This window comes from Rhinolophus ferrumequinum, chromosome 3 (genome assembly GCF_004115265.2).
Source record: "Rhinolophus ferrumequinum isolate MPI-CBG mRhiFer1 chromosome 3, mRhiFer1_v1.p, whole genome shotgun sequence".
NCBI lineage: Eukaryota > Metazoa > Chordata > Mammalia > Chiroptera > Rhinolophidae > Rhinolophus > Rhinolophus ferrumequinum.
Window position 1 is genome coordinate 56,277,699 of NC_046286.1, and position 20,118 is coordinate 56,297,816.

Here is a 20,118-nt window from a genome sequence, read left to right on the forward strand (position 1 = left end):
GAAGGCAAGATGACCAATCCCTTGGGACAGATATTGAATGATTCATGTAGTTCAATATTATTCTATGATTCTGGGCAACCAATTAGAAAAGTTATTACTAGTCATGTAATAGCTAATGAATATATACTCCCATCTGCATAAATACTAAATTTCATTTATATTGTTGTCTCAACTGAAAAGAACATTTCTCCTCAAGCCATGACTGATAAATAAATCTCACAATACATTGCCATGATCATATTTGAATGATCCAAGTCTGTACAAACCTGTTATTTCTGTTATTCATGTCAAATTTGACAGAAAAATTACCTACTATTTTCAAAGTGTTAGCCACCCCTGAATATAGGTTATTAATCATGATTGCCTTAAATTATTGGCTTAACAAGGGAAACACCACTTTTTCCACAACTTTCCTAAAAATGGAGGTTACCATTTTATCAATACTTAGTTTTCAGTGCAGAATGATTCCTAGTCATTCACTAAATATCTTTGCACTCTCTCCCTTCCCTTTTGTACATTTCTACTTACCATTTTACTTATTTTCCAAAGCTCTGAGTTGAATCTGCCTTTTTGAAGGAGACATTTGCTCCATAAAAACACAATTAATTTCACCCTTCAAAATTAGAACGACCACCTGCCTAATTTATGTTGTTAAACTTCTATTCTCTGTCATTTTCCAGTTGTTTTTCCTGTATTAAAAATAAACATGGCACACTTTGGAGTGTTTGGAGAAAACTCTGTCTTCCTCTCATCATGTTAATCGTTAATTATTAAATTCTGGGTTCCTTGAGATAATGAACATACTCTCTCTTTTCTTAGGTTCTCCATATAGAGACAAAATCACCATAGCGATTCTTCAGCTGCAAGAGGAAGGCAAACTGCACATGATGAAGGAGAAATGGTGGAGGGGCAATGGTTGTCCAGAAGAGGAGAGCAAAGAGGCCAGTGCCCTGGGCGTCCAGAATATTGGCGGCATCTTCATTGTGCTGGCAGCCGGCTTGGTGCTCTCAGTTTTTGTGGCAGTGGGAGAGTTTTTATACAAATCCAAAAAAAATGCTCAGTTGGAAAAGGTAAATGTCACCTTTTTACAATTTAAAACCATTGTTGTTATAATAAAACAAATTATTTTTGATCTTTTAACCAAGGGTAGTGCTTAGAACTGTGACTGTTAATTGTCTTCTGCCATTCATTATATGACAAGGGTGCACAGAAAGCACTCATGACCACCTTCGTGATTTTTAATTTAAATGTAATGTTTAATTGAAGCCAGCTTCAGGACAAGTGACTATTTTTCCTCTTATTGAAAGCGTGAAAAAAAGAGAGACTTTTGCTGCTTGAGTGCATTGCAGTTAGTTTAATGGAGGAATATAAATGATGGAAGAAAAAATCAGATACTGTAATATGAACGAAAAAATGCTTCTCCGTAGATAAAAAGTGTTTTAAGATACAGTCTTTATTAACAGTTTAAGTTAGAGAGTAAATGACATTTTTATTTGAAGATTTTCAGTATAGTAAATTTCTTATTGAAAAAAATCCTAATTTGCATTGTGGAACTTTTAAATTGATGAATGTGTGAAAATATGGTGGTTTCTTTTTTATCATTTAGTATTATTATTACTGAGCCCTTTATTCCCTTGTACCACTGTCTTTTGAAGAATATATATAAAACTCAAAAATTTTGAGACTACTGCAATTTTGAGGGGGGCTTATAATGCATTTTTTTATACAAAAGTCTTTTTATTCTATTCTTGAAAAGACTGTGCTCATTCAAATTTTATATTTTTAGCACTTAATTTCCTCAGTTCTATAAATACAAAGAAGGATATTTATAGAAAAATATCTTTTAGGTGGTATGTGACACTTTTGTGTGTAAATTTATAGCTCTGCACATGAAATAATGCTTTAACATTGAAAATTCTTCTGACACTCTATACTTTTTGTATATTAACAACTCTTTTTTTAATTAAAAAAAAAACATTTTGGGGGCTTAACTTTTATTCCCTGCCTCAGAGTGTGATTATATTTTCTTTCGTATTTGAAAGGTTTATGAACATTTTTTTGGTAAATATGAAGAGCAGAAATATGCACTTAAGAATAGTATTATACATGAATATAAGGCAAATATATTTTGCTAATATTCTTTGAAGAAGTTGCAACCTTAAAACTCTTTTTGAAAAAAAAATTTGTCTTTAATAATTTATGTTGCAATTACTTATCCTTTATGAAATCAAAGTTTTGGATAGAGCATTTCTATATTTTCACTTGACTATAGTACTTAACACTTAGAAATAATGTTTTTATAAATGGGAATTTTGATGAGTATATTAAATAATTCAAAAGTTTGGAAAATTTAGACAATCACGTGATTTATTTTCCCACAACATTCAGAGTGGCTATATCTGCTGATTTGGCTAAATCAAATATTTGTTGCATTGGTTTGACTGATAATTAGTTCTAAGTACACGTTTTATATTATAAAATTACATTATAAGTTTTATGGTGTCAAAATGAGTTTTGAAATCAAATCCAAAACATTAATCAAAGACAAAACGTATTAACTTATCCATGTCCATTTTTACTATTTGTCAATAGATGTGATATATGGTTAGTTAGTGCTTAAAATGAGTCCAAAAATTGTAGAAATAATTTGGTTTATCTAGTTGGAACCTCAAATCATCCATATGTAATGACTTTCTTTCAGTTATAGCTCAGTATTGAAATAAAACCAATGAATTACTATCTTGACAATATATGGTATTCTATTGCCCTCTTTGTGTCCTATTCATATGATTTCCCTAGGTCTTGTCTTTATGCACAATTATTTGTATTCTGTTTAAAAACAAAAAAAAAAGCAAAGGATGTGAGATTTAATTCTGTAAAATAGCCTTCTTCATTGCTATTAGAAACAACTCACTTCGTTGAATTTTTAATATATCAACCAGCTCTCTTGAATTTTTATGTACCTGTATGACCTAAAATACTGTAAAATGAAATAAATAGACCTTTTTTGATAGAAATAGATGAAACATTACATTGGACAGAGACAACTGTGTTCATATTACATGAGCATTATTAGTCACATTCCCCAATGCTTTCATATACTGTCTCCACATAACTTCTGTAATGAAATTCAAATTCCCTAGTTTAGCAGGATCTGTCCCTGTCCACCATTGCAGTTTTATCTTTTGCATCTCTCCAATTGCACCTTTACTCTAGCCACACTAAATCACTTTCAGTTTTCCAAGGTCATCCAACTTTTTCAAATCCTCTTCCATTTGATTGAAGCAAACCTTGTCCATTGTTCTACCTGGCAAACTCCTACTAGTCTTTTTAGATTACACGCTCAAGACTAGGCATCAACTTGCCGAGAAAGCTTTACCTAATCTATAGATATAATAGGTGTGGCCTCATTGCACAGCTATTCCCACAAGGTGGTTTTCATTTCCTATTCCAATGAAAAGTATATGACCTGCATATCTCACTTTTTTTATTTAGCTGATTACAGGTTCTATCATCATTCCAAAATTATTTCCTCCCTCTTTGAGAAAGTTGAAAAGGCATTTTTTCCCTTTCAATCCACATCCATCATTAAGCCTTACTATCTTTTCTCTGCAAGACCTATGCGTATCTCCAGTGTCCCTAACCTCACTATTTTATTCATATTGGTTGGTTTCTGTGTGTGGCTCCCTCTCTCCCTATTAGACTCTTAGTTTCTATAGGACAAAAATCTAATGTTTTTGATTTGTATCTCCAAGGTATCAAACAGTACCTGTTGGTATAAAATCTATGTCTGTCTATCTATCATCTCTCTCCCTATCTATCTCTCTATCTGTCTGTCTATCATCTATCTATCTATCTACCTATCTGTCTAATCTTTCTATTGATTTAAATTAATAATGAATTTTATTTTAGTGACCTATTGAGAAAAGTCTATCATAAAGACTAAAAAAGAACTATGTTTCTCTATAATTCAAAATTACTGTGTTTATCAAATAATTATGGCTTGTTACAATCACTCATTTTATTTATTGTGATAAATTAGGTGCTTGGATGCAATTCTTCCTCATTTTTCTTGAGAAAAATATTCAGTCGGGCTATACAGTTTAACACCTTACCTGATTTATTCTAATTATACATAAAATATTCCTACATTTTGTAAGATATGCATGAGGGCATATAGAAATTCACAGCTTATTCAAACTTTCAAAATTTTGCCTTTCACCTATTTTTTATTGAAAAATAAACATTTGTGAAATTATTCATTTATTGAATAATTATTTATTGAGGACCAAGCAGGCAATGAATTATGTTTTGCACATTGAAGGTAAGCACGATATATTATTCACCATTCTAGGCCCAAAGTGTTTTGCTATCTATTTTCTATTTTCTTTCTCCATATTCTTTCTTCTTTAGTCTGCAGTAATCCAAATTTTTTAAAAAATAAATAAGTAAAATTTCCTGTCTTTATCTAAATATGCTGGCAGGTATCATATTCACACAGTCTAGTTTAATATGAACTTTGTGGATAAAATTTATGAATAGCTAATATCCTTCCATGTCAACTCTTACCTCTAATGATGTTAAAGATCAAAATAATAATTATTATTATCATTTAAAGGTGAATGTAAATGCATTTTATAGCACATATTTTGTAAAATATTAATGGAACAAATAGCTCTGGATGACTTTAACTTTTTTATATTACCCAGTTGTTTGATAAATAATAGTAGAATAAGAATGTATCATTTTTAAATGAGGGCAGGTTAAAACTGAAAACAGAAGATAATGCTGAACTATGTAGACCTTAAAAATTCAAAAACTGTAAATTGCATTCCTTTCGCATAACCACAAGGTGGTGTATTCCATTTTTTATAATATTTTATGTTTTGAATTTTGATGCAAATATTAATGCATCAAAGTTACATTGCTTTTCATTTATTCAAACTTTTAAAATAAATATTTATTTTAAAAAATTTTTCCAAAGTGTAAATTTATCATTTGGAAAGTACTCGAAACATTTTCCTTTTCTGAATATGTCTGAAAAATAAACTAGTCAACACATGCATTTTTTAATTGATTGTCTTTTTGCCTTACCTTTTTGCTGATTTAAAAAATATTATTACTTAAGAATCATTAAGTAAGGAATCTCAGAAACAGCGGTACATTTAAAACAACTATCAGTGCATTTCAGGTCACGTGTATTTGTTTGAAAGATCCTGTTTCCGTTTTCTAAGTATTACTTCTAGTGAAAAATACATCTTAATATATAAAATTTTGTTTTATCTGGTAATATTTGTAATAATATATTGGTTTTTTAAGCGTTAATTATAAGTAATTATAACAATTTTAATTTTTATAGAAGTATTTTATGACATAATTGTGGTTTATTAATTTAATGTTTAAATTTCTCTTCATTTCTTATATATTTGAATATGTTCTCTTTTAAAAGGTATACATTATTCTGCTTTCTTTTGATTTCCAGCAAGAATAGTAATATAACATACACAATTTGATTTTTTGTGTTTTCTGATTTGCACGCAGAAATACTTCCATTCCCATGTAATTGAAAATAGATTTGCCTACACAAATTGTTTTTATTGAATAGTTTGAGAATCGATCTTTGAGTTTCTTGACATGAAAAACACTTAATGACAAAAATATTCACTTTCTTACTACTTATGTACAAAAAATGTAGTAAACATGTCTGAAAAATAAAAATGTAAATTATTGCTCAGATAATGAATCTGTAAGTTATGTGTCCTGTTTGGACATATATTTTTGCTCTAACTTTCCTTTAAGATTATTGATGTACATTTTAAGAACTACTAGGTACTGTTGTTTTTCAGGATATAGTCCATGTAGTTATTTATATTACAGAATACTGGTAATTCATATCCAAGAAATTTCCAAATAATGATAGTTTTCCAGTCACTGAAAGTTCAAAGAAAATTTTTGAGGGCACGTAGATTATTCTTCAGTCTATGTCTGAATAACAAGTGTAGAAGGCAGCTGTAACTCATAATAGGACAAATGAATTGAAACACTGCAATTTGGAGAGTGTTAAGGAGAAATTACAATGTTTTTGTTTAAACCTGCAAGACTAGGGATCCTGGGTGAAAGATTATTCACAAGGAAAACACTTTTCAAAGCTGGCTAAATCTGTATTTCATGGAACCAGAAGAATGTAAACAAGTCATCCATATATCCTTATACACAAATTGCTTTCAGAATGTTGAAGAATTAGTTCTAAGAGGAGCAATGCTTTTTAAGAGAAGTCATTTATTGGATAAGATACAGGAATGCAAACACAGCTATAAATCATCAATAAAGATTTGTGAAGTTCTAAACAAATATTCAGTATAGTAAAATGTAGCTATAAAGCATGTTGCTATTCAGAAGTTAAAAGCTGCATATAAACCTTGGACAAATAGTCTATTTTGTATTGTTTTATGTTACTGCCTTTATCTGAGAGCAGATCATCCCTCAATTTCTATTAATGACCCATATAAGGAATATCTGGATGATTTTTGAAAATGTTTTTACATATAAATATAAAATCAGGCTTCAAAATGAGATGCCAATCTTTATTTTACTCACTAATCTACTTCCAAATCAGCAAAAGGATTTTTAAGTTATTTCTTTATGATAACCAATACTATTTTATGCCTGTAAATGTGTTTTAAAATTAAGATTGCTACTTGGCAGCAAACATCCTTACTTTTATAAACAACTTTAGAACTTTTAAAGTGTAATATCTCTTTTGAGTACAAAGTTACTCTGAGAACTGTGTAAATGTTTTCCACGTTGTGCAGATAAAGATAAGTGTATCATGGGTCAAGTATGTTTCCCAAGATCAAAAATGCCTAGTCTAACACTATTTATACTACATCATATTGCACAAAATGGAAGTAGAATACTTAACTATTTTGCTTGGTGGTTCTTTTCCCTGAAGTTCCATTGATAAAATGCATGGAGTAGGGATTTGATATAGATGAACAGATTGTGGGCTTTGATCCTAAGCACTCTAGTTATTTTACTTTCCTATCATTAAGCATCAGTTTTAATATAAAAAAGATTTGAGATCATTTCTCAACTTTGTTTAACCTTCGATAAAATTACTTAACCTCTCTATATGTCTTTTAAAATAAATAAATGAATGGGTTACAAAATATACCATAAATGAGTTTCAAAAATTAAAATAGTTTTTTCGATGTGTCTGGCATATGATAACCAGCTATTGTTATATTATAATTGTTATTATTCGCAAAGATGATGCATTTTAACCATTGGGCCTTAAAAAGAGAGATTGTTCCCATAATCAAGCATTAGTTATTTGGATGTTATATATTTTGTTGAAAAATCGTATCACTATGATTAGCAGCAAGAATGTGATGATTAACATTGCTTTTTCTTAAAATGCGTTTCACAGCTGCATTGAGTAAAGTGGTATTGAAACTTGTCAGACCTTATTTATTGATTTTTCTAGCTTAAGTAGGAGATGTGTAAAAATATATAACGATGCTCCATTTTTCTCGGTCTCATTGTATTTGCAAAATGCAATATAAAGATATTCGGTAACTGTTCCTGTATGGGTCAAGGTTTCTGAGAATATTTTATCTTTAGGTATGTTTATCATTGTAAAATAATCCAGGCAAAAGCAGAGGATGCTTTGTCATTTTATGCATTGAAGAAAAAAATTGTATTTCTTGTAATTGTTTTTTCTCTCTGATTATTATTTAGTATTTAAAAAATTAACATTTATTAAGAACAGAATCTAGGTAAAAGGCTCAGCTGAAATTCAAATCACTGTTCAGAAGGCAGGCTAATATAATAAAGCATTCATATAATGGAAGTTAAGAGTGTAGTGTTCCTCTTTAATACCAGTTATGTGCATAACCTTAGATAGAAAACTTGACTTCTTGAGGTTTAGTTTTGATTAAGCAATAGGAGCATTAAAGAACCTACATGTGGGGAGGCCTGTTAGTTCTGTTGGTTAGAGCATGAACCAAGATTGCCAGTTTGATCCCTGCATGGGCCAGTGTGAGCTGTGCCCTCCACAACTAGATTGAAACAACTGCTTGACTTGGAGCCGATGGGTCCTGGAAAAACACACTTAAACATAAACAAAAGGTTTTTTTTAAAAGAACCTACATGTAAAGTCCCATCTGACTGCTGCACAGCTTATGTAAATATTTTTTTTCAGAAAAGAAGCTACTGTGAAACTGAGTATCAAGATCAAAGTTGCTATATATATATTTTGACATGAATTTTAACTAGTCATTTTTCATCTCTCGTTGCTTCACTGTTACATTCATATAGCCCTAGGTCAATTAAAGCTTCTGATGTATAGCATTAGCTATTTGGTATTTTGAAAAGACTGCCAATTAAAAAACATAAGTCAAAAGGAAGGGTAACATTAAATGATATTTTCCTCATTTAACACACCAATATTATATAAAACATTGCATATTACATCATATATACTTTTTATTCCATTTTCATTATTATTTAGTTATTATCTGATATGCTAATTTTCCAGTGACTTTTTGATTTGTCTCTATTACATGTGATATGGAATTCTTGGTCTAATGCCCTACAACGTCAAAAATTATTTAGGCGAGTGTCTGAGAATGGACTAGGTAACCACAATTAGTTAAATAATTTAAATGACAAACACAATATCAAACAGTTTAGTTGATATATGCTAGTATATATTAGAACACTGAGCTACAAAATCTGATAGAAGCAGTTTGAAGATATTTTGATATTGCTTCAAGTAGGAACTGTATGCAAAAATGGTTGGAAATTATTTTCAATGAATGTTGACAGATGTAGTTAATTTTAAGCTATCAAAGAATAGGATAGAAAGACAAATAAAATGGAGTTTCCTCCTTTAAAAATAAATAGTAAATACAGACTTGATAATAGTGTATCATATTTTATGATTATTCTTCCATTGGGTGACACATGACTACATATATGCAACATGAAAGAGATGCGTTTCAAAGTTTAAAAATCAAAACTGGTTACTTTAATCAGTTGCTGTTTTTAAAAAAGACATTGCTACATATAAACATTTTAAGTTGCAGTTAAATAAATTAGTGTTTAGTGTAAAGCATATTTACAACTAAATTTCTAATACTAAAAATAATTATGTGCTTCTTCATGTGCTGTCGCATCATGTTATCATATAAACATCTATAAATTAGAAAGTTAAGCTATTAAGAATAAATTATTCTATAACACCAATAATTATATTATTTAGAACATTTATCTTCAGACTGTGTGTTGTTTTATTATACTCAAAATTTAAATATATAGCTTTTTTAGAAAGCAATGTGAATATAGTCAAATTCGTACTTTTAAGGTTTCCAGACCTTCATTGTTTCAAGATGTAGAGATGTGTTGCCGCGTACAGGTTGCCTCCTTAATTACAATGAATTTATGAGTTTTACTAATTTAAATGTAATTACATGCTAACAGCTCAAAGATTTAAATTTTCATTTTCAGGAATCTTCTATTTGGTTAGTGCCACCCTACAATCCAGACACTGTTTAGTAAACTTTTGAAACTTACTAAAAGAGGTTTTTAATAATGGTTAGTATCCTTGTGCCTTTCTTTTTTCTTTTTGTAGTCTGTTATATTACTGTGGAGAACCATTTCTGTTGTTGTTTTCACCCTAAGAAACTTACCTTATTTAATAACACAATTTGTGCGTATCCATCCCTAAGAAGAAGAGATTGGAAAAACGGGATAATTTTCTTTCTCTCTCTCTCTCTCTGCCTCAGTCTCACCCTCCCTCCATTCCTTCCTCCTCTTCCTCTTTCTTCTCCTCCTCTTCCTTCTTCTTTATTATAATCCATGAAACTTCTGTTAAGTTCTCTTGGGATTTTCAAAGCCTCATTTTACAGTTCAACAAAGATATTTTAAAAAATTCCGATCATTATATGCAGTAGGCAAGACAATCTCTCTCTATCAAATGACGGTAGAACTTTATTTAAAAGTCAGACATAGTAATTTTTGGCGACATACAGCACAGGGAAACAACTATATTTCGCAATTATCTCTTCAATTTCAACTTTAGAGTCTTACATAAATCTAGATATGGAATTTGTATTCTAAAGCTTTAGAAAAAGAAATATATGTTTGCCCTAGTGCCACAAGTGAACAGTGGCACTTTATATTATTAAATCTCCTAATTTGCTATATTAATTCCAAACCTTTGCTCAAAGTTAAAGGTTTTCATAGTTTTACAAAAGATTAGAAATATTCTGTACGTGAGAAGAGAACCTATTGTGTCACAGTGACTTTATTAGCAATATAAGATAAAACTATTTTTCAGGTAAACTTACATTGATAGATCAAAAAAGTGCTGGCAAAATTCAGCTTATTGAGAGAAAAAAATAATAAAAATTGTAATTTGACATATAATCCAGGTTGTTGATTGGTTAATGGTTGCTTGATTAAAATTTTCACTTTTTAGTGGCTTTGTAAAATAGATAAAGCTAAAATGATAATGATAGAGTTACAAATTTACAATTTTGAGTTTCAAAATTTGTAAATATAATTTACTTAAAATAATTTTATATTATAAAAGATGAAAGAGATTGATTTGTGGGCATATTTTTTTTACCTACATTTTATATTACTCAGCATTATAAATTTTATATTACATAAATTTGCTATAAAAGAGTTTCATGTGTCTTTATTTATAGTCTGAAGTTGCATATGGAGTACTAAATACATATTACTCCTTTACTTACTAGAAATAAAGTTGAGTCATTTCATAGTTGAATGGGTATGTACATTTATAAGATTTTTTTCTAACAAAATCAGTTGTTTAGACCACTCTCTTAGGATGGACAAAAATTAATTAATATGTTTATTCCATTATTTTTGAAACTAATATAATCAATATGTCTAAAAACTGCATTTGCCATAAAAAGGGTATCATAAATTATGTCACATTGGGAAATTTATTAGTTTTAAATGAAGGTTTGTTTCAAACAATTCAATGTTATTCCATCTATTACATTTTTAAGTGTCAATGGCATCAAGTTCTGACCTTGTTATATTATCTAATCAATTCTTCTGTTAAATGTTTCAACAGAGAGCCAAGACTAAGTTACCTCAAGACTATGTATTCCTCCCCCTTTTGGAGTCAGATTTTTCCATTTCTACAGTGTTGTCATCATCATCATCTTCATCATCATTATCATCATGTTCTTAATAAGTACATCTAATAGTAGGTATTAAGCAACAAGAAACACTGTGTCCATATACTGGCTGTCAGGTGTCATAAATCCTTTAATAGAAATATAATTCATGGATTTCAGAACTGTATAATTTAACACATAATAAATAATGCATGGCAGTAATTATTAGTGGGGAATTCACATATAGCTTTACTCATACATTCCTAGTACAAATAAATTAATATTATTACTAATTTAATGTTATTAAACAAATACCTAAGTTTTACCTGATTAAATAACTTCTATACAATGCATTTCACTAAGCTTCTGAAAAACACTTTTGTAAGCAATTTAATTAGAAAAATTGTTAAATAAGAATTAAAGTATTTTTAGCTATCATTAATTTAGCCAACATTTAAAGAACACATGTGTAAGATCAGTGCCATGAGAACTCGATCTATTCTCTTTACAATTAATTCAGAGGGAGACTTAGAAGACCTAGAGGGCAGATAGGAAAACATAAAATGAGTGTAAAATACAAAAGGGACAAAACTAAATTGAGTGAAAACAATGAGGCTGGTCAATTGGAAATTGATTCCTAAGTCATGTCCTGAGGTAATGGATAAAGTCTGATTGATATGAGAATGGAAGAACTTGGTAGGGTACCAGAGCAAGGAGAAGCAAAGGAGAAAACCTTTGGAGGTCCAAGCAGAGACTGTGTGTAGAGAAAAAAGAAATTGGGGCAGGGGGGAAGAAGGGGAAAAGCTGAATCAGAGAAGTAATGATGGTAAAAATAGATTTGGATTTCACCTGTTTATTGGACGGGAAAATGCTATTAATAACTGATATTTGAAAAAATAGATAATTCTGGTAGGTGTGAGCCTTTGGGGAAGGAATAGATTAGTAGACTACACACAGAGTTAGAAGACCACTAAGGAAACTGTTCAGGGACCCAGAAAAGAAAAATGAGGATATAGCCAGGAATGAACAAGAAGGTAACTAGAACAGGATCAAAAATCACAAAATTGGGTATCAGGCTATCTTGCTAGAGTCTCAGGTGTGAACTATAGAAAGTGACTTACCTTCTTTCTCAATCAGTTTTCTCTGTCATATAGTTGCCTAAAAAGTATTAGTTTGTCACAAAAGATTGTGTATGCAAAATATTTTTGAAAACCATGACACTTATGTGGTATTAAATATTTTTATCCTGTATTATTTTAGAATTAGCCTAACTTAATAAACAGCAAAGGAGTAACACCTAAGGAAAAAAACACACAAACAAAAAACAAGTTCTTCCATGCATATTTAATTAGGTTTATTTCATTATGTTTTTATATTACTTTTTGAAGTTCTGTAAGTTTTTCATATTTGTTCATATTTTTGGTTGTTTTCCGCAATTTTAGTTCTTGCACAGAAAAAGCTTAAGTCTCAGTCCATCTAAATTTCAACTATAATATGCAGCTAGATCATACATCTGATCTATATGTAACTAACACATGTGTATCTCAATTACTTAGGGAGGGAGACTAATAAAATTTTGTTCCACATATATGACTTTGTAATAGAAATTTTTTGGAAATGTTATAATGAGCCCCAGATATACTGAATTTCTAGTAAATCTATTGTCAATGAAATGGGAATTCAAAAAAATATATATTAATAGGGTCATTATTTTCTTCATAGGATAAATTTTTACCAGGTCTCAGTTATTAAGCTGTTGATGACAAAGAAACTTAATATGTGTCCATGGATTTTTAAAGTGCTACACTTTGTTATTTCATGATTAAATCATATTTGTTTTTAATCATCATCAGTAGTTTTATAGGCATGATCACAAAAAAGATATAAAACCAGAAATTATTTTCCATATTTTTATGTCTGTGTTAGTGCTATTTTGTTCTGTTTTGAGATGCACAATGAAGAATTCATGTTTAAAAAAATTTTCATATTTCATGTTGTAATCTAAAAAGTAGTCTATTTCTTCAGTTGTTTTTTTTTTTAGCATCAAGAATGAATTTCTGGTTATTTATTTGTGTATATGTGTTTTTATTTATATTTTGAGATAGTATATGTCTTATGATGCTAATTAATTTTATATCTCAATAATTTGAGACTATATATATGTATGTGTGTATATATATATACATATATATATATATACATATATATATATATATGTATATATATATGCGTTCCTAGTTGGCAGTTCATTTCACTACGAGGTGGAGATTTTTTTTAAACTAGCCCACTTTGATAAAATATTTTAATGAACATGTGTTATGTATTAAAAGTGTAACAATTTGTTATAACCTTTATAATGAAATTTTTCAAACCTTCACGGATGTTATATTGACGTGTCTCTTGAGAATTATTTTAGTGTTTTTTTCTGCACAGTTGCAGTCTATCTGTTTTTTAATATTTCATTTTCTGTGTTATTCTGTAGAGGTCCTTCTGTAGTGCCATGGTAGAAGAACTGAGGATGTCCCTGAAGTGCCAGCGTCGGTTAAAACACAAGCCACAGGCCCCAGTTATTGTGAAAACAGAAGAAGTTATCAACATGCACACTTTTAACGACAGAAGGTTGCCAGGTAAAGAAACCATGGCATAAAGCTGGGAAGCCAAACACCCAAGCACAAACTGTCGTCTTTTTTCCAAACAATTTAGCGAGAATGTTTCCTGTGGAAATATGCAACCTGTGCAAAATAAAATGAGTTACCTCATGCCGCTGTGTCTATGAACTAGAGACTCTGTGATCTAAGCAGTTGCAGTGATCAGACTTGATTTACAAGCATCATGGATCAACCAAGTTACACGGGGTTATACTGTTTATCATGGGTTCCTCCCTTCTTCTGAGTGAATGTTATATGCGCATTTTGTGGCTGGTTTCAAATGCAGTCCGTAAGAAATTACAGGTTCCTTTTGAAGTCCAACTGTTGCCAGTAGATGGAGTATCAATGCCCCAAGGGTAACAAGTAAAAAAAAAAAAAAAAAAAAAAAAAAAAATCAGTAAGAATAAAAATACTTGGAATCAGCACAAACTGTAGTGTTACAAGAAACAGTACAGTCTTCTGAACACCCAGATAAAAGAGGTGGTGATGTTACTAGCCCCCAACTACTCAGTACAGTGATTATCTGAATAGACGGTATGTGTTTACAGGATGTGAAAAATGTAACGCAAAACAATTCTGAATTTCATGGCAAATGGAATATAAAGCATATCTTCATCAGTGTTTTTCTTTCTTTTCTTTTTTCTTTTTCTTTTTTTTTTTTTTTGACAGTCTGTGTCACTGATTGAGATAGAAATGTCAATTACCAAGGCAATAATGTTTTCCTTGAATTCACCGGCAGGAGAATTAACATATAACGCTACCAAATCCATACCTGTCCCCATGCCCAGACACCTTCTCCCAACCCCCACCAAGAATAAAAAAGCAACAGTTGGTTCAGATATTCTGAATTGAAAAGGATGATGTTTTGCAATCTTTGTCTTACATTGTAAAAGATGGATGGGTATCGATAGTTGTGTGGAAGACTGAAGCTTTCATTTTAACATTCAGATATGTTAATCCAAACCCTAGTTCCTTCTATAAATGAACTTGATGGAGCCTGGGTAGATGTCAGTGAAAGGAAAAAGAGGACTGGTCATCTGTAGAAAAGTGCGTATGGAGAACTTTGGAGTGGACTGCATTTATCAATACAGTCACAATGTTAAATGAACAAAATTCTTGAGCAGTTTTTTTTTCAAAAAATGTTCAGGTTTATTTGTGGAAATGCAAGATTTCTATGAAAATAGTTTTTGTATGGAAATTTTTGTAATACTTTTTATCAACAAAATAAGAACATGTGTTCCTGTCAGGGGTGTGATGTCAAGCATGAATGGTAGTGCGTGTGCACCACCAACGTTTGGTGAAAACTATTTTTATCAAGAAAAAAAGGAATCATAGAAGAGAAATATTTTCAAGTTAGATAATATAAAAGCTAGGTGCACTACCACCACTGCTTACCATGCCACACCCCTGGTTTCCACAAGGCTGACAACATACTGTAATGAACAATTGTGTGTAAAATGGTAAAAGACACAGACTTCTTGACAACATTGTGATAACAGTTGAGTGCACACAGTTTGCTGTTTGAATCCAATGCACAAAATTTAAAAAAAAATCATTAAAATTATGTCCATTTTACTTTCAGCTTTGACTTTCATTTTTCTTTTGTATGTATAAATGGATACACAGATTGCTCATTGCATTAAGGGAAGTATACTTCCTCAATCCTTCTTGGTCATCCTGCTTCCTCTGTTTTCTGTTTTCTGTGCTCAAAATACCTGGAGGAAAGAGGAAATAAACTTGGGTGGTGAGCTATTTAGATGTAGGAAAAGCTGCACTGAGAAATATAATGTAATCTTGAGGCTTAGGGCAGTTTAAATGAGAAAAATAGCAGTTCTAGAGGCAACAGCCATCATCTTCCCTCTTCTGAGTGGATATTGGCTATGTTCATAGGGTGTGTGAGACTGTATCGTGATGACGTATTATATTTGAAGTTGGACCAATGTCCAATTTAAGACCTCCTTGTGCACTGATAATTCAATGTAATTCAGCAAAGGGAGAAGAGATAGGCTCACATTAACAATTAGTAATGATGTGTGGTTTAGATGGTAATATCCTAACAAACCCTCTTATTTTTAAATCACAAATTATAACATAGAATTTACTAAGCAAAAAAAAAACAAAAAAAGAAAAGAAAGGAAAATACACATCATAACTAGAACACATGACAGAAAATAGAAGTTCTGTGAAGTATTTTTTAAATTCACAGAAGTTGCATAATCAAATTGCTAATATCTGATTAAATTAAAAATTAGCTGTCTAAGTGTTTTCAAAATTTCTAGTGTATAGACTATTTTAAATTAAAATTTATATTTCAACGATAATTTTGTCCCCAAATTTAATTTAATTGTAGAGAGTTACATGAGTCAGTGCTAAAAATTGTGTTTTTTAATGGTGAATAACCTAAATTAACATATTTCATAAAAATATTCACATTTTGAATAATATTAAGCTTTTAACAATCAGATTCCAATTAGACTTTAAAGGACTTTTTAATTTTAATTCTTTGTTATGCTAAACAACTTTAATAACAGACAGTGAATGACAACTTACTTATTTTTTAAGTAGTCAGGAAATAATTATTTAGCTTTTCAGTAAAAGTTGAAAATCACTGTAAGTATTAAATTAATAAATTTTGATAAGTGAAAAAAACTCACTGTATTTTAACTGTAAAGATAATTTAGAATATATAAACAATGCATAATGTTTAATTTTTACCCATTTCCTAAAAGGTTTCCACATCAGTCTCAAAACAGATATGTACCTATTCATCAGGTGCTTATGCACACATAAGATACTATTTTTAATTTTAATAAAATCTAGATTACTTTCAAAATAATTTTAACCAATGGAAGTACATTTTTTCTCTCTGAGAAGGCAGTGTTTGTTTGGAGTATTAGTATAACAAATTAGAAGGAGAGGAAGAGAACACCTGTTTTAATCAACAATATAACCTGATGACTTCACGTAGTCAATGGAGACACATATACAACAACTAAAAGACCCTAATCAGATGAAAACACCAAGGATTTATATTCATATATGTCACAGCTAAGTAACCCTACCAACTGAACACTCAGGTGATAAAGTCACATATTTACAACTGAATTACCCTAACCTAAATGGGAATACTAACGGTATATATTATATTTTACAAGTAAGTAAAATAACTAAGGGTATTTTATTAATTACAATGTTTCAAAAATTTTGTAACTCAGTTATATTTTTAATAAGTTTCTTGTTACAATTAAATGTGTTTATGTACTAAAACCTAATGATTTAAAAATATTTTAGCAGTCAAAAAATACTTTTATTCTACTCTCATAAAAAGTCATTAGTTTTTCTGGGTATAGAATTCTAAGTTGCAAATCATTTTATTACATAAATTTGAAGGTATTCTTTCATCACTTTCTTATTTCTAGCCAACTGTTGACAAATCTGAAGTCATTGAAATCCCTGATTGTTTGTATGAGTTACTTTGTTTGTTTGTTTTTTTATTCTTTCTTAGGTTTGTTTGTTCTTCTCATTTCCCCCAGCATCCTGAAATATCCCAGTGATAGAGATGGATCTTTTCTCATCCATTGTGCTGGGTGCTTGCTGAAGTTTTAAATTTAGTTACTGTTTTCCTTCAATTTGAGAACAACTTTATGAACTATCTCTTTGATGATTTCCTTTTCTCTGTTTTCACTGCTCACTCTAACAGCTTCTCTTATATTAATTAACATTGGAGTCCCTGACTGTTATCTAAATTTATGCCTTTGTTTTTCTATTCCTCATTGATGTCATTTTTACCTTCCAAATACTATATTGAGTTTTTCATTCCTGCAAATTGTTTTAATTTTTATGAGTTCTTTTTATGGCTATAATATTTTCTCTGTTATCTCTGAAGACATTAATAGTAATCTTATGACATCCCCTTCTTCCTAAAATGACCTCAGTTTCCTCCCAGTTGCACTTTTATGTGTGCTTCTGTGGATTTCTATCTTCCATGTTAGAGGTTTTCTTACTAATTATTAACAATCTGTTAATGATTAAGAAAAGAGGACTATAATATGACTTGGAAGCTGCATGTGCACAGTGGAGTAGGGGATAATATTTACCTAATTTGTTGTTTACCACAGATTAATCTAGATGGGCTATTTGTTGATGAATTCTTCAAAATGTCCCTATCTTTGGATTTTTCTCTTGGGCTTGTTAGATTTCCCTGAGAAATATTTTTAAATGTCCTGCCTGGAAATTAAGGCCAACAGCCAATGTTCTGGTAATCATGAGTTAAGAGATGTTGAGATCAATACATTCTGCATTCAGAAAGATTAAGATCATTTAATTACACAGTTTTAAATTTAGTACTCATTCTTTCAACTGGACCTGACATCCTCGGTCTGGAGTCTCTTTTTTTTTTTTTTTTTTTTTTTTTCAGTTTTGAGAATAATTCCCTATCACTTTGCTGAGTTGGTGGAGAACAGGCTCCCGGGGTGAAGAAGAGGAAGGGGAATATAGGGATCTATTGTTTCAAACTACATCTAATAAGCCCTCTCTGTTGTATTCGCCCTCTTATACTGCTAGTTATGAATGTGCATTGTGCAACTGGTTCTTGTGCTTTTGAGGATTTTATGATATAAGTAATCTGGTTAGTTCTCAGCTTTTCACATGGGATTCTATTTTTTTTCCCCAATATGCTTTGCTAACTATCATTTGTTCATATGGTTTTCTCCTTCCAAATTTTTTTTTCAAATTTTCACCTCACTTATTCTCCTTATTCTATGGAGATTTTATGAAAGAAAAAGAACAGAAAAGAAAAAAACCTCTCTGCTGTAATTTTTATGGTTGAGTAGGAAAGAAAATTCAATGTAAGAATTCAGTTCTTCACTCCTACCAGGAATAAGAACACTTTCTTTAAAGAAAATATTTTATATTTTCTTATTGCTCAGTAATATTCCATTGTGTATATGTACCACATCTTCTTTATCCCATCATCTATTGAAGGACACTCTGGTTGTGTCCATGTCTTGGCCAATGTGAATAATGTTGCCATGAACATAGGGGAATTTATGTCTTTACAGATAAATGTTTTCAGATTTTTCAGGTAGATACCCAGAAAAGGGATTCCTGGGTCATATGGTAATTCTGTTCTTAAATTTTTGGTGAGCCTCCATATTGTTTTCCATAGTGATTGTACCAATTCACATTCCCACCAGCAGTGTATGAAGGTTTCTTTTTCTCCACAACTTCTCCAACACTTATTATTAGTGCCATTTGTGACAATATAGTTGGATTCTGAGATTATCATTCTAAGTGAAATAAATCAGAACGAAAAAGTTGAGAATCATCTGATTTAACTCATATGTGGGATATGAAACTGAAATCAACAAATGACAAACAAACAAAAACTCAAACACAGACAACAGTTTAGTGGTTACCAAAGGGTATTTGGTGGGAAGAAGGTATGGGGTAGAAGAAGGTAAATGTAGACACCATCAAATATATGGTGATGGAAGGAGATTTGACTTTGGGTGGTGAACACACAATGTGATATATAGATGATGCATTACAGAATTGTACACTTGAAACCTATATAATTTTATTAACCAGTGTCACCCCCAATAAATTTAATAAAAACTGAAGACTTAAAGAACATATTATACTGAAATTTAGTATAGGAAGCAAAACCTAGAATTACTGTGGTTCAAGTAGAGTGGAAACAGAACAGATCTTGCTCTTGTAATTGTATAGAATTTAATATTGCCAATTTTGTCTTCATATCTAATTTGTTTTTCTAATTTTATAAAGGAGATACTTTCACAATACAAATTAACACAAAGTGGAGCCCAATGATATTTTTGAAATGGGGAAAATTTCTATTTTGTTATTTGTCAAATGATGCTACATTTGGAAGCCAATGTAATTTATACACTCAGGGCTAAGGTATAATTCAAAACATTCCAATTTCTATTTTATAAAGCTCAAGAGACATGTATTATAACTTAGATATGGAACCATTTCTTAGTGAACCATGCTGAAGTTTTTAAGAATCCTCTTTAATGTATTGCCGTATACTGTACCTTGCTTTCACACTTACCATGAGTGTAATTTAAAAAAAAAAAAAATTAAAAAATATGTTCCTGCCTTTTTACAAAGGAAAATTGCTGTTTTCCTACATTTCAACTAGAGAATTGTATAATAGATTACTTTAAAAATGTAACACTCTCAATTACCTTAGTTAACTCTAAGGTCAATCTGTAGAATTTAATATCTAACTCAACATCATTAATGCACTAAACAATCTAAAATTATAACTTTCACTCACCTTAGTGAAA

At 30.5% G+C, this 20,118-nt stretch overlaps 1 protein-coding gene across 7 annotated transcripts in view; it reads left to right on the plus strand.

The window, feature by feature from the left end:
• The window catches only part of GRIK2 (glutamate ionotropic receptor kainate type subunit 2), a 595,315-nt gene extending 579,930 nt beyond the window's left edge, over positions 1 to 15,385 (plus strand). For 3 of the 7 annotated variants that reach the window (XM_033099818.1, XM_033099826.1, XM_033099832.1), the window contains exons 16-17: positions 820 to 1,070; positions 13,639 to 14,106. In XM_033099818.1, the coding sequence (XP_032955709.1) occupies positions 820 to 1,070; positions 13,639 to 13,803 (416 nt within the window). In that variant the 3' untranslated portion in view covers positions 13,804 to 14,106. Of the gene's footprint in view, positions 1 to 819; positions 1,071 to 9,510; positions 9,598 to 11,110; positions 11,246 to 13,638 lie in introns of those variants that run through there. The other 4 variants (XM_033099853.1, XM_033099843.1, XM_033099862.1 and 1 more) reach the window with 4 other exon arrangements.
• The last annotated feature ends 4,733 nt before the right edge of the window (positions 15,386 to 20,118 follow it).